At 36.4% G+C, this 13,361-nt stretch overlaps 1 protein-coding gene across 2 annotated transcripts in view; it reads left to right on the top strand.

Annotated features, from left to right (window-relative positions):
- The window catches only part of NAV3 (neuron navigator 3), a 354,382-nt gene that overhangs the window by 319,412 nt on the left and 21,609 nt on the right, over positions 1-13,361 (top strand). The window contains exons 23-28 of one of the 2 annotated variants that reach the window (XM_087723408.1): positions 2,037-2,120; positions 3,992-4,103; positions 6,223-6,344; positions 7,275-7,295; positions 8,767-8,939; positions 12,235-12,388. In XM_087723408.1, coding sequence (XP_087579534.1) covers positions 2,037-2,120; positions 3,992-4,103; positions 6,223-6,344; positions 7,275-7,295; positions 8,767-8,939; positions 12,235-12,388 — 666 coding nt within the window. The remainder of the gene's footprint in view (positions 1-2,036; positions 2,121-3,991; positions 4,104-6,222; positions 6,345-7,274; positions 7,296-8,766; positions 8,940-12,234; positions 12,389-13,361) is intronic. The other variant, XM_087723409.1, reaches the window with a different exon arrangement.

Below are 13,361 nucleotides of genomic sequence, written 5' to 3'. Positions count from 1 at the left end.
CGTATCCCTCCTGTTTAGGAGGGAACGGGTTATCCTGAACAGGGCGGCTGGGCGCGACTCAGCGGAAGCAATCAGAGAGGCAATGTATGATCTTTTTGACGTCCTAATTGCCCGGATGTAAGCTCTGATGCTAGATGTTAAAAGTGCTCGGTCCGACTCGGATTTTCTGGATCTCCATTGGTGCTCTAGGCGTCTCTTTCGGCACTTCATCTCCCAGAGTTCCTCAGTAAACCAAGGAGCCCTCCTGGATCCACTGCCTCGGAGCGGCCGTAAAGGCGCAATCCGGTCAAGAGCCCCCGTCGCTGCTGAATTCCAAGCAGCAACCAGAGTCTCCGCCGGACTGCGGGTGAGAGTATCAGGAATGACCCCAAGCTCCGTCTGAAAATCCAATGGGTCCATAAGTCGCCTGGGGCGGAACCATCTGGTCGGTTCCTCCTCCCTACAGTGGGGGTTTGGTCTCCAAAAGTCAAGCCTCAGTAGGTAGTGGTCTGACCATGACAGGGGTAAGATCTCACTGCCCCTCAGACCAAGATCACAAGTCCACTGCTCCGAGAGAAATACGAGGTCGAGCATGTGACCTGCCGAGTGGGTTGGGCCCCGAATTACTTGGGTCAAGCCCATGGCTGTCGTGGAAGCCATGAACTCCTGCGCTCCATCAGAGTGTTCACCGAGCAAAGGCAAATTGAAATCCCCCAGAACCATAAGCCTGGGGAACTCAATTGCCAGCTCGGCTACCGACTCGAGGAGCGAGGGGAGGGCTGCTGCAACGCTGTTGGGAGGCAGGTACGTTAACAGCAAGCCCACTTGACCCTTGAGGTCCAACTTCACCAGCAGGGACTCACACCCGACAAGCTCCGGAGCAGGGATCCTACGAGGTAATAGAGACTCTCGGATAACAATGGCCACACCCCCACCTCTTTCCTGAGCTCGCGGTTGATGGAGCACCTGGTCATTGAGAAAGAGGCAGCTGGGCGCAAAATATTTGCTGTTCTCATACACCAGTCTTCATCTTTGTACTCTGCCAGGGAAATAGAAAGATTTAATCGAAAGATCCTACATCTTTCAACATTTGCCCCTAGTACAAACCAGATGCCATGTTTCTGCTACTATGGCTGCCAGAATATTAAATATGCAATTGTAGGCACAGAGAAGATTTCACCATTTTTCCAATATATGTTTTCACAGACTATTGTATTCTGATTTATTTATTGTTTTGATGTTACTCTCGGACAGCAGTCCCCAACCTTGGTGGTCTGGCTGGGGGGGCGGAGAGAATCAGGCCATGCAAGAGGTGGACTGGCACACATGTGCACATGCAAGTGGCAGGCCATTGCGCATGCTCACCCAGCTTGACTGAAATATAGACATGCATGCCAGCCCTCCACTTGCATGATTCAAGCTGTGCGCCTGCTGGCCCACCTCTCACATGGTCCTATTCAGAATAGGCCAGTGCCCAGTAGTGAGCCACAGCCTGGGGGTTGAGGCTCCCTGCTCTAGGGGACCTGAGGAAATAGGGAATTGAACCTTCTTGAAACTATTCTGTATAAATGCAGGCAGTCCCAGTACCATTTTTTATTTTACATATAAGGAAGATGCTCTCCAAAGCAAATGGGGGAAATTTCCCCTCGCCCCATTCACTATGATTTCCATCGATATTTTCACCATGTTTATTTTAGCTTCAAGGCAACATTGAAATGCATGCAGCTTGTTTAGCAAACTATATCATTTACTGTAGATCCTCTTTAAATCTTCCATTGAAAACGTTTGGTATTGTTAAAACAAACAAGCAAAAAATGGTAATGAAGTCTGGCAATCTAGCATGGAAATGTTTCCATACACTTGATACATAAATATAAAATTAAATTTAAAATATATAGTTTTGAGCAGGTAATGTTATAATAGAAGAAATTACTGTAAGTAGAAGCAGACCTGTTGAAAATAATGAGATGGCAAAAATGCATTCAAGCTTCATTTCTGGATTTTACCGAATCCTTTTAAATTCTGATTATATTTGAATGTTTCTTCCTTTGTCACAGGCCCATCTTGTAGCTGCATTTGAAAAAAGCTTAGGAAATATGACAGGCCGGTTACAAAGCCTAACAATGACGGCTGAACAAAAGGTATGTTTGAACCAGCAAATGCTGTAATGTGGAGAATCTAACTTAATCCAATGGCACTGATTTATGTTAGAGTTTGCATTAATAGAGGAGTACAGCAATAAACAAACAGGTGCATCTTTCTTTCATTATCCATGCTATCAAATTTTTACAATAAGACTCTATAAGAATCACCCTACTCATAATTACAGTTAGCAAGCTGTATCGGAAAGAAGTGGGATGATAAAATCTTTCATTTTCAAGTTTTAATTAAAATATTTGTGACTCTGGATTTAATGTGTATTAAAAATTTAACAACAAAAGCTGGTTATAAACCAGCAGATGTAACTTGGCAACATTATCAGAATACTAAATATTAGTTGACAATGTTTCATGTTTTAGCCTTTCAGTCAATGTTATCTTGAGGGGGTAGGACAAATAGATTTGCTTGACTTCACTATTGAGTATATTTAACATAATAGTTGACATGTAAATTTAGGATATAATTTTGGTTTATGTTGCATTACATTGGGTGGCTAGTTCTTGACATTGCAGTACTCTAAACAATTTTCCAAGGAACTCTCAAAATATTTTGTCTGGTTTCCAAGATGTTTTTCTAGCCATTCTGTTCTGCCATTCAAAAAAGAAAGAAAAAAAGCAGTCCCATTTTAAGTATTTATAGCACGGGTGTAAAACTTGTCGCGTCACATTGCCGTCACGTGACATTTCATGATGTGTTCTCCATTTGTGGACCTGGGGTGGGCCTGGCCTGCACATGACACATCCGGCCTGTGGGCCACCAGTTTGACACCTCTGATTTATAGGAATACAAATTTGTTTTAAGAATCAATGAAAAAGTAAGTCAATCAAAACATTTCCCTTTACATTTGTGTGTGTGTGTGTGTGTGTGTGTGTGTGTGTGTGTGTGTGTGTGTAATTTAGAATGCTACATAAAATTTACAATGTGAGAAAAAGGGAGAGCAGTGAAACTGGATAGAAAAAGCTACATCTTATGTCATTAGTAAGAATGTTTGCTTTATTAAAAAAGAAAAATTATACAACAGAAAAAAGAAACATTTTTCTTCTTGTGTTCTATTACAATTTACTTGGTAATCTTGCATTCAAAATTCTTGAAAAAATAAATGGATTCATTTTGGGTACATGGAAAATAAAATGTTTGAAACCTTAAATATTAAAATGAACGAAGAATGAGGTATGGGGATATTCTGGGAGCTGACATCCACATATATTAAAATTGCTGGGGCTGAGTAATAGTGATATCAGTGACAGATGACTCAACTATAGAATGACACATATGATGTAAATTTAAACAAATGATGTAATTTTCTATTTAAATGAATGGCACTATAAGACTTCCTAAAGGTGGTTTGAATGAAGATTTTGATATACTGATATTGACTTTGATAAGCTTTTTCTAAATATCCTGATATGCATATTAAAAAAAAACTTTCTTGATTTGACTAGCAATAAATGTTTTAAAGGATTTAAGTTTCAGTATACAAAATGAGAGCTGGAAACTGTAATGGAAGAAGCAGATATAGTTCAACTATACATTGCACTTACTAAATAATTTCATACTACATTTTCTCCCACATAATAAATATGTGAAATATCGTGCATGTCTTCACAAATGTTTGTTTTTTTCTCTAAAACTTCTTACTTGCAGCAGTTGTACAGATAAATAACTTCCAATTTAAGAACTTTACATTTGATTAGCAGAGATGAGAAGCAAACATGAAACCTAATTTTCTCCTTAGTTTCACTTGCATTTTTCACGTACACCTTGTTTTCATTCCAATTTGTGTGTTTTTACCCCAGAGGATAAAACCTAATTACTGTGACACATTTTGAGTCTTTCCCTCCTGTTCCCAAAGGAATCAGAACTCATAGAACTGCGGGAAACCATTGAAATGCTGAAAGCTCAGAACTCGGCTGCACAGGCTGCTATTCAAGGAGCTCTGAATGGCCATGACCACACTCAGAGAGGTATGATATTCTGTCTTACTTTTCAGGGCTGTAATGATAGCTCATTACCAGCTTTCTGTTTTTTCAAAAGAATGGGTTTTGTGCCACATTTGTAGAACCTTCCATATGAAAATATATGTTTGCAATGTTTCCAAATCTTAAAAAGTTCAACTTCAAAAGTTATTTATTTATTTATTTATTATAATTTGTCAAACAGAAACAAAAACGGGAATAATATAAAAATGCAACGACAGGGACAATAGGCACATTAGTGCACTTATGCACGCCCCCTCTATGGACCTCTTAAGTATGAAGTGAGGTCCACGGAAGTCAATTTGTGACTAAAATTGTGAAAATTTGTAGCTGAGACAACTGAATCAGGTAGGACATTCCAGACTTTGACAACTCTATTACAAAAATTGTATTTTTACAGTCAAGTTTAGAAGTTATTGATTTACAAAGAATTTGCTTCTTCTGAGGAACTACTAAGGACTCCTGGGTTGACAAATTGCACATTAGTGCTAGAATCACCCATAGAGCTCAAGCCAACAATGTAGAATTGAAGGGCAGGTCTGCATTTTTCAATTTTCTATCCACTTATATTAAATGGGATTGGAGATGGCATAAATGATGCCAACAAAGGCTGGCATAAGCAGGATCATGCTGCCTTTAATTATGCATACAGACTTGGACTTGATTGTTCTTTGTACAAGAACAATTTTCATTAATTTTATTCTGCAATCTGTAAGTCATTCCACATGATTTTTCAACAGACATAAGCAGAAGAAGAAAAAGATGTTTCAAAAGAGAACAGTACTTAAGAAGTCTCCATTAATTTATATGTTCCATTAATTTATACTCTGTTATTGATTTAGTAAAAACGATCAAGAATAATCAAGAGATGTATTAAATGCTTTATATCGTTCCTTAAATAGTCACAATTATAGTCTGGATAAAGGATGTAGGAGAGTTTAATATAATATTTGAAACACTAGAAAAGGAGTTACCATATTTTTCGGATTATAAGACGCACCTTTTTCCTCAAAAAAGAGGGTGAAAATCTGGGTGCATCTTATATGAGTACAGCATTTTTTGCCTCTCGAAGCCCCGCCTCTTCACCAAAATGGCCGTGCATACCCTTATGGAGGCTTTCAGAGAGCTCCTGGGAACTGGGGAGGGCACAAATGAGCAGAAAATGGGCTGTTTTTTGCCCCCCAGCCCCCGCCAGCACTCTATAAGCCTCCGTAAGGCTATGCATGCAATTGTTTTGACAAAAAACAGGCCAATTTTAGTGAAAAATGGGCCATTTTTTGCTCATTTATGGCTCACCCCATCCCCCAGGAGCATTCTGCAAGCCCCCTAAGGCTATTCATGCCTTCTTCTTTTTTTGAAAACGTGGGCCCGTTTTCACAAAAAAACAGGCCATTTTTGGGAGGTTTGCAGAGTGCAAAAACTTTTTTTCCCTTTTGGAAAGCTCTTTAACTGATTGATGAGAATTACATTGATCAAGTGCTGTGGCAGCAGAAACAAAGTCTTAGCTACTGCAGATTGTCAGCGATTTCCTTCTCCAGTACATGGATAAATACACCTGGAAACATCTACCTACCTACCTTCTCTCTCTCCCTACCTACCTACTGTATTTCTCTCTCTCTCTCTCTCTCTCTCTTTCTCTATCCCTCTATCTACCTACCTGCCTACCTACTCTCTCTCTCCCTACCTATCTAATGTATTTCTCTCTCCATCTCCCTCTATCTATCTATGTACCTACCTACTCTCTCTCTCCCTACCTATCTACTATATTTCTCTCTCTTTCTTTCTATTTCTCTCTCTCTATCCCTCTACCTACCAACCTACCTACTCTCTCTCCCTCTCCCTATCTATCTACTGTATTTTTTTTTCTCTCTCTCTTTCTATTTATCTCTCTCTATCCCTCTACCTACCTATCTACCTACACACACACTCTCTCCCCCTACCTACCTATTGTATTTCTCTCTCTTTCTCTCCCTTTCTATCTACCTACCTACTTTTTAAAAAGTTTGCCTCTTCAAAACCTTGGTGCATCTTATACTCCGGTGCGTCTTATACTCCAAAAATATGGTACATTGGGGGGAACACGATTTCATTTCTCTTTATATTATAGATTTGCGAATAAGGCGACAACATTCGTCTGAAAGTGTTGGCAGCATCAATAGTGGTACAAGCCATTCAAGCATGGGTAGCAGTAATGATGCTGATTGTAAAAAAAAGAAAAAGAAAAATTGGGTAAGTATTAAGTAAAATTGACTACCTGTCCTTTTGTATAATTTTTTATTTCATAAATAATATAATGAATGAACCATGTAAACCACTATTTTAATGCCCTTGATAAATATACGTAGTTGTTGATGCTGATATAATGGTGATATACTGAGCTGAGGCTCAGCTGATAAAGGAGGAGAACCTTGTGGCTTAGTGGTTAACACAACTGCCTACTATGTAATATAGCACAGGTTCAAATCCCAGTAAGGGTATGGCTAGCTCATGAGAGCTAAATAGCTTGAAATAGATCTATACTAGTCTCCCTTTATTTATTTATCAGCTCAAATACAACACACACACACACACACACACACACACACACACACACACACACACACACACACACACACACACACACACACACATATATATATATATATATATATATATATATATATATATATATATATATATATGACTACATAATAACAGGCTTCACAAGTTACTATATTTGTTCACTATATACAATATATTAATTATCCAAAGTACTTAATAGGATGATCCATGAAATATGGTAAAAAAGTCAAGATAGCAGCCACAAAGTTGCAATTGAAGTTTGTATTTTTTTTTAATGTTTGTCATGCATTAAAAGCAGCATAACTTTTATCACATTCTTGCCGATGCTATCTTTTTTTTGAAACCACATTCTGTAGACATTCTTGGTAGTTTATTGTTCCATGAAAGAAATGTAGTAAATATCTTGAAAAAATAAAGAAAGATAAAGGTCTTGCATTGAGAGACAAACCTCAAGAACTCAAATTTTACTGACATAAAAGTAGGAAAATACTTTTTATTGTTTAAAATATGTTTATTACACAGGTAATATTTTAAAAATACTGATTCCAACGTCATTCCCTTGATTTGTAATTGCACACTCTTTCATGTTTCTGCAAGGTGAACTCTAGAGGAAGTGAGGTGAATATAAAATCCTGGAAAATTTGGCATGCATCTCAAAGAATTCTATCTTGGCATGATTGCTATTCATTTTGGCATTAGGCTTTTGTACCCTTCTGAAATATTATCCTTTATGTCTCCTTAATGTTGCTCTTCATTTTATCTCCAACTTTAAATCTGGAAAGGGGAAGTGTCGCCAAAATCCATTTCTTTCTTATTAGAAAACATAAAATGGCAAAAATAAATGCTGGATGATGGTTAACCAGCTCTTAGCCTCCCAGTTCTTGAACAGGGATGGAAGAGAAAGTTGATTCAACTTCATACAAACCAATCTCTGCTTTCCAAAGTAACATGCCAACTGGAATGCAATATTTTCCCTCTATTTTGGCCCTTCTCCAAATAGTGCAATGCAGTTCTTCAAACAAAATATCTGTCAAAATACACACATGAGAGAAAACTGCAAATGAAAAGGTGGATACTAGCAGATATTACAAAAATGCAGGTAATAGTGAAAATCATATACAAGCTGTATATCTTAAGAAAAAAAATATACAAAATGATATTTTTACCAACAGAAGTTAAAAATTCTGATGAGGGAAATATATATATATATCAAATAATTTGAAGTTCTAGCAAATAAAATAGATACATATATCCAATTCTATTTTTGAACTGACTCTTATGAAAGAAAATATTCCAAATTTAACTGAAGGTAATAAAAGAACTACTTGGGGATCATATTTTCCCCTTGGTTTAAGTAATCTGCTTGCTCATAAGAAGTCTTTGACAGTTTGGACCTAAAAGATATAGTGCTTATTAGAGACCTAGCTTTTGCCATCTCAACTATTGAAATAAATGGCTGTTTGGCTATTCTGAACCTTTCAATAATGGATAAGAGCTTTTAGACAATAAAGGCCATGCTTGCATACATGAACTTGCGTCTTTAAAAGAACTCAAGCAAATGCTTTCTGTTTCCAACCCTTTCAGCTTCTTGTCAGTGGAAAAGCAAATACTGCAGCTTCAAAATGCTTATTTCTAATCAATGCTACTGTGGAAGTTATGACATCTAAAATTTCTGGGACAAAATGGCTCCTCCCTTAAATAAATCACAATGTCATATTGATTGGAATTCAGTGTATTTTATAAGCCAGTGACTGTTTAAAAAATGTACTTATTTAAGACCGATCATCTTAAAGTGAATGCCAGAAAGCAGGTGTTTCACAACAGGTGTGGGGTTTTAAATCAGTATCTGTTTATCAGTACAGTTTGATTGTGCATATTTCCTATAACACAGTCCTCAGTTAATTTTAAAAAACACCCTGCCATGTTTCTAAAGATACTGTGTTGCACATGTTAATGTTCTGCTTTGTCTATACACTTACCTCAGGCAGTAGCTAGTTGGCCTCTACAAACTAACCTCACACAAGAACTCTCTCAAATATGAGGAGAGCTAAATTGTCAAAGATATTGATGTTCCTTTCTTTTCTCCTAGCTAAGGAGTTCATTCAAACAAGCTTTTGGGAAGAAGAAGTCATCAAAACCTCCTTCCTCCCATTCTGACATAGAAGAAGTCACAGATTCATCTCTTCCATCCTCACCTAAATTACCTCATGGCTCCGGAGACTGTGGATCTACTTCAATCAGGCCATCCCAATCAACTTCACTGTATGTTTATTCTTTGAGAAATGCATCTTTGCAAAAGTGTCATTTTTTAATGGGATAGTTTTGGAAAATAAGCCACTATTATTTCTGAAATATGGTCTTGAGTTACCCAGAAGCTTAATGACTATAATTGGAATCAGCAACTCTGTTGCTAAGCAACATGGTTGTTGAGCAAAATCACTTAACTGCACCTGACTTACAATGCCACTTCCATGCTGTTGTTAGGTGAATTAGCCATGATTTTTAAGTGAGACATCACATGACTTACAATTTTACTGCTGGCTTCTGCATTGCCTTTGCTTGTGAGAAACCAGTTAAGAAGCATGCAGATGGCAATCAGATAACTGCAGGATGCTAAAATGGTTATATGTGAGAGGACCGGTCATAAACATACTTTTTTAGTACCATTGCAACTTTGATATCATGTTTTCCCCAAAATAAGACAGGGTCTTATTTTCTTTTGATCCCCGAAATAAGCACTTGGCTTTATTTTGGGGGAGTTCTTATTATTTTTGAGGTGCAGGAGGTGGCGAGCGTGGTCACCACATGGTTGCTGTGTTGCAATATTTTGGGGAGGGCTTGTTTTTTTGGGAAGGCTTATTTTAGCGCATGCACTCAAAAGCCTGATTGGGCTTATTATCTTGGGAGGTCTTATTTTCAGGGAAACAGGGTAGTTGCTAAACAGGGCAGTCATTAAGCAAAGCTACTTATATTTATCTCATGGAAACAGTATTCTTTAATCCTTCCATTATTATTACATTTCATATTAAGTTGTTGCTTTTTTAACATTAGCTGCCACTTTGCTATGCTTTCCTTTTTTAAAAAAATATTCCTTTCTTATCCAAATGTTCAGCTATTTTTATTTGTTTTTTTTTCCTTTCTGCCTTAAGTAATTTCTAACAGCTTAGTTAACTCACATGGCTAAATGTGAAGCTAAAAATCTATAGGAAGAATAACCTGTATGTATCTCCCCTTTACATATTCTATGGAACCTCTTTCCAATAATAAGCAAGAAAAGTCTCTAAACCAATAATTCCCTTTGGTTTTCTCAAACCCAAGCAATGTAAGTCTGCAAAAACACATATGGTATTCATGAATGCACATGAATGTAAATGAAATCCAGTCAATAGGGTAGGAAAGAAGGAGCCACTCCTTGTTTAACAATGAATTGCCAAATTAAAATGAATTGTGTAAAAATAATGTGTTTCTCATAATAGCCTGCCAGTTTCTTGAATCACTAGACACAGACCTCCTTTTTTCAATCCCAGAAACTCTTTGACCATGAATACAATAACTTTCATGATTGCTGCTTATAATGAAACTGGTGTAGCAGTTCTCAAGCTAATAAGGACCATTATGACAACATATCCCAGCTGCCTTCTGTAACCAGTAAGAGAAAGCAGCTTAAAATGTAAACCCTGGAGCACTGGCATTTACATTGCTCTAACTGTGGAACACTGAGGTAGGCTAGATCTGTTGTAATACCCTTCACTCTTGACTGCAATAAATACTTGTACAAGCTGAGCCAAATAGATCAATTCCTGGACAGATAGAAGTTTGTAGAGTTACAGTTACAATCATGCTGACATGAAACATGCTGCTTGCCACTCTGCAAAACATTCTGCTGGTTGTGGATCAAGAAACGCTACCCATGTCAACATATATATTAAACTGCAGCAATGTCTTAAAAGGGACTTTCTTTTTTTCTGGTTCACAGTTATGCACCATAATAGTGCAATTGTGATTCCTCATGATACATCTGTTTGCTGAGGTGCAACATTTCAAATTACCAAATGGGCAGAGACAGATATCAAATATCTGAATGTTTTGACATGCTGAAATAATATTTTTGCGAATCAGCCTATCAGGAAAGATATGCTGTCCTAGCAGTTTCTCTTAAAATGGCAAATTAAATCTGCCTTAAATATATGACAAAATAGCAATCTTGCATGTAATGACTGCACTCCAAAGCATGCTGATAAAAAAATCACACTGAATACTGTAAAACCTTAAAGTTGTACCTTAAGTCTCTTAGATTTTGGTTTTGATCATTGTGGTTTATGTTGTTCCCACATTCAACATGATATTGAAAGGCATAAACAAGAGTTGTTTAAACTGTGACATAATCTTCATATTTAGTTATCATTCCCTCTTAAAACTTTTACTTTTTCATTCTACTGCATTTTTTATTCTGTTTCTTTCTTGGTTTCTTATCTTCTAAACCATTTCCTTTACTTTCTTTCACTTGCATCTGTCTGTCTAATGCGTGTATATGCAGGTCATCTCTATTCTGGGCTCCAAAGAAAAGGCAAAATGGTCCCGTGATCTACAAGCATAGATCCCGGTAAATTGGCACAAGGGGCTTGGAGTTATTTATCCAAGAACTAGATGGATGTTCTCTATTTTCTCCCTAAATGTCTTTGCAGGCATGCTTTGAAAATACAGTATATCGATTATATGTTGTAGAAAAAACTAGAACTAAAAGACTATTATGTGAACAATGGTGTGGTTGCTATTGTACATCAGTTGAATAATGAGCAGAAAGGACATTTTTTTAATGCTCCAAAGGAAAGAATTAAAAATTGAATTTTCAGTTTTAATTCACTAGTAAAGTTTAAATGTTTCCGATTTCATCTTACATGGTGTCAGAAACAGAAGCATGATGTAATGCATATGTATTTACTGCTGCCTGTTATGCCATGCACAAAATATTGAATATTAGCATTTTTGACATTGTTACAGATTAAATTCTACAGTCATAGCATAGACATTTTGAACACCACAAAAAAGAAATCAATTAAGTCAGTTCACATATACTGATATTTAACATACATAAGTATTGTGTAACCTCATTATATATGAGTTGGACTGAAAAACAAATGATCTGAAAAATCATATCAAGAGAGAAAAACAATAGTTTAATAGTAGCAATGAAGTTTCAAATTGTACTATTTTGGAAATCGTTTACTTTTAATGAAAGCAGGGGTACTATTTAATACAGGAATGATTTGTAAAATGCAGTCCTATTGAATTTGGAGTATAAAACATCATTGTTCTTATAAAAGGAAATAGAAAAGTTTTAGAAAGAACCTTACACCTTTAACCTAGATATTGTTTCTGCTTTTCACTTTTTTCAATTGAATTGATTCATATTGCTTTGATGAAATTCTCCCTCCTGCCCCTAGGAATCAGCAGCAGAAACCTTTTCTGCTTCTTGGATATACTATAATAATACACCGCCGTGAGAAGAGAACCTTCCTTTAATTTTCTGCCTCTTTACCTTCTCCTCTTTTATTAGGATTTGTGAATGCACAGAAGCAGAGGCAGAAATAATTCTGCAGCTAAAAAATGAGCTCAGGGAGAAAGAGCTCAAGCTTACAGATATTCGTCTTGAAGCGCTCAGCTCTGCCCATCATCTTGACCAAATTCGGGAAGCTATGAACCGCATGCAGGTCAGTTCTGTGGAACAACTGATTAGGACGCTATTTTAAAAAAAAACAATGCCCTATAGTAATCACCTTGAAGTGAACAGAGCCATGAAATAGGATGGAAGCCAGAAGTCGCTATTGGGATTCAAAAATAATTAGATGAAAGACAAATTAGATTGAACCGTTCCTTTCTTTTTTTTAAAAAAACACCATTTTGCATAGCATCCCTGGGGTAGTTATTGGCAAAAATTCTCTATAATTATCAATTCCTTTGCAAAATATTATAACTTATTCAAAAAGCAGAAGGACTTTTAAGTATTTTACAAGTATTCTGGTTGCTTCAATCAGAACTACATCAATTTTAACAGAAAATCTTCATAGTTGCTTATTTCAATGGCTCTAACCACTCAAGATTATATTTTTGTTCTATGATTGTCTTGTTCATCAGATAAGGATAGCCAAATCTGTATATTTCATATTTACTTTACTTCACCTATTAATTTCAAGCATTTAACATGATTGCAATGCTGTGTTGAAAGTGAAAAATTGAAAGAGAGAGTACAATTTAGACCAACCTGAAATCAAGTTCCAAGAATTTGATAGAATGGTTCTTGTACTTGTGCACCTATGAGTCCTTTTGTATTGAAAAGCTGAATTGATGAGATTCAATCTTCTAAACAAAGAAAATAGAATAATTCAGTGGGAGAAAAGATAGAATGCAGTGCTTAATTTGTGAAATACAGAATAAACATAAAAAAATTTCAGAACTAAAAGTTAAAACAATATAGATAGCAGTTAATATCTATTGTTATCAATTGAAAGAGGTAATAATAATTTATTAAATTTCTATGCTTCTCATCTGAACAACTTTGGTCTTTACAATCTCTGCACTTGTATGTTATTGAAAATATATGCAGCAATTTTCAATGTACTGCAAATACCGGTACATTGAAATATATTTAAGATAGAGTGCAAAAAGAAAAGCTAAGAATATTTC

This window comes from Thamnophis sirtalis, unplaced genomic scaffold (assembly GCF_051295495.1).
Source record: "Thamnophis sirtalis isolate CommonGarterSnake01/CBP01778 unplaced genomic scaffold, rThaSir2_p1.2 scaffold_9, whole genome shotgun sequence".
NCBI lineage: Eukaryota > Metazoa > Chordata > Lepidosauria > Squamata > Natricidae > Thamnophis > Thamnophis sirtalis.
Note: the sequence above shows the minus strand (reverse complement) of the source record. Positions and strands in the feature narration are given on the sequence as shown.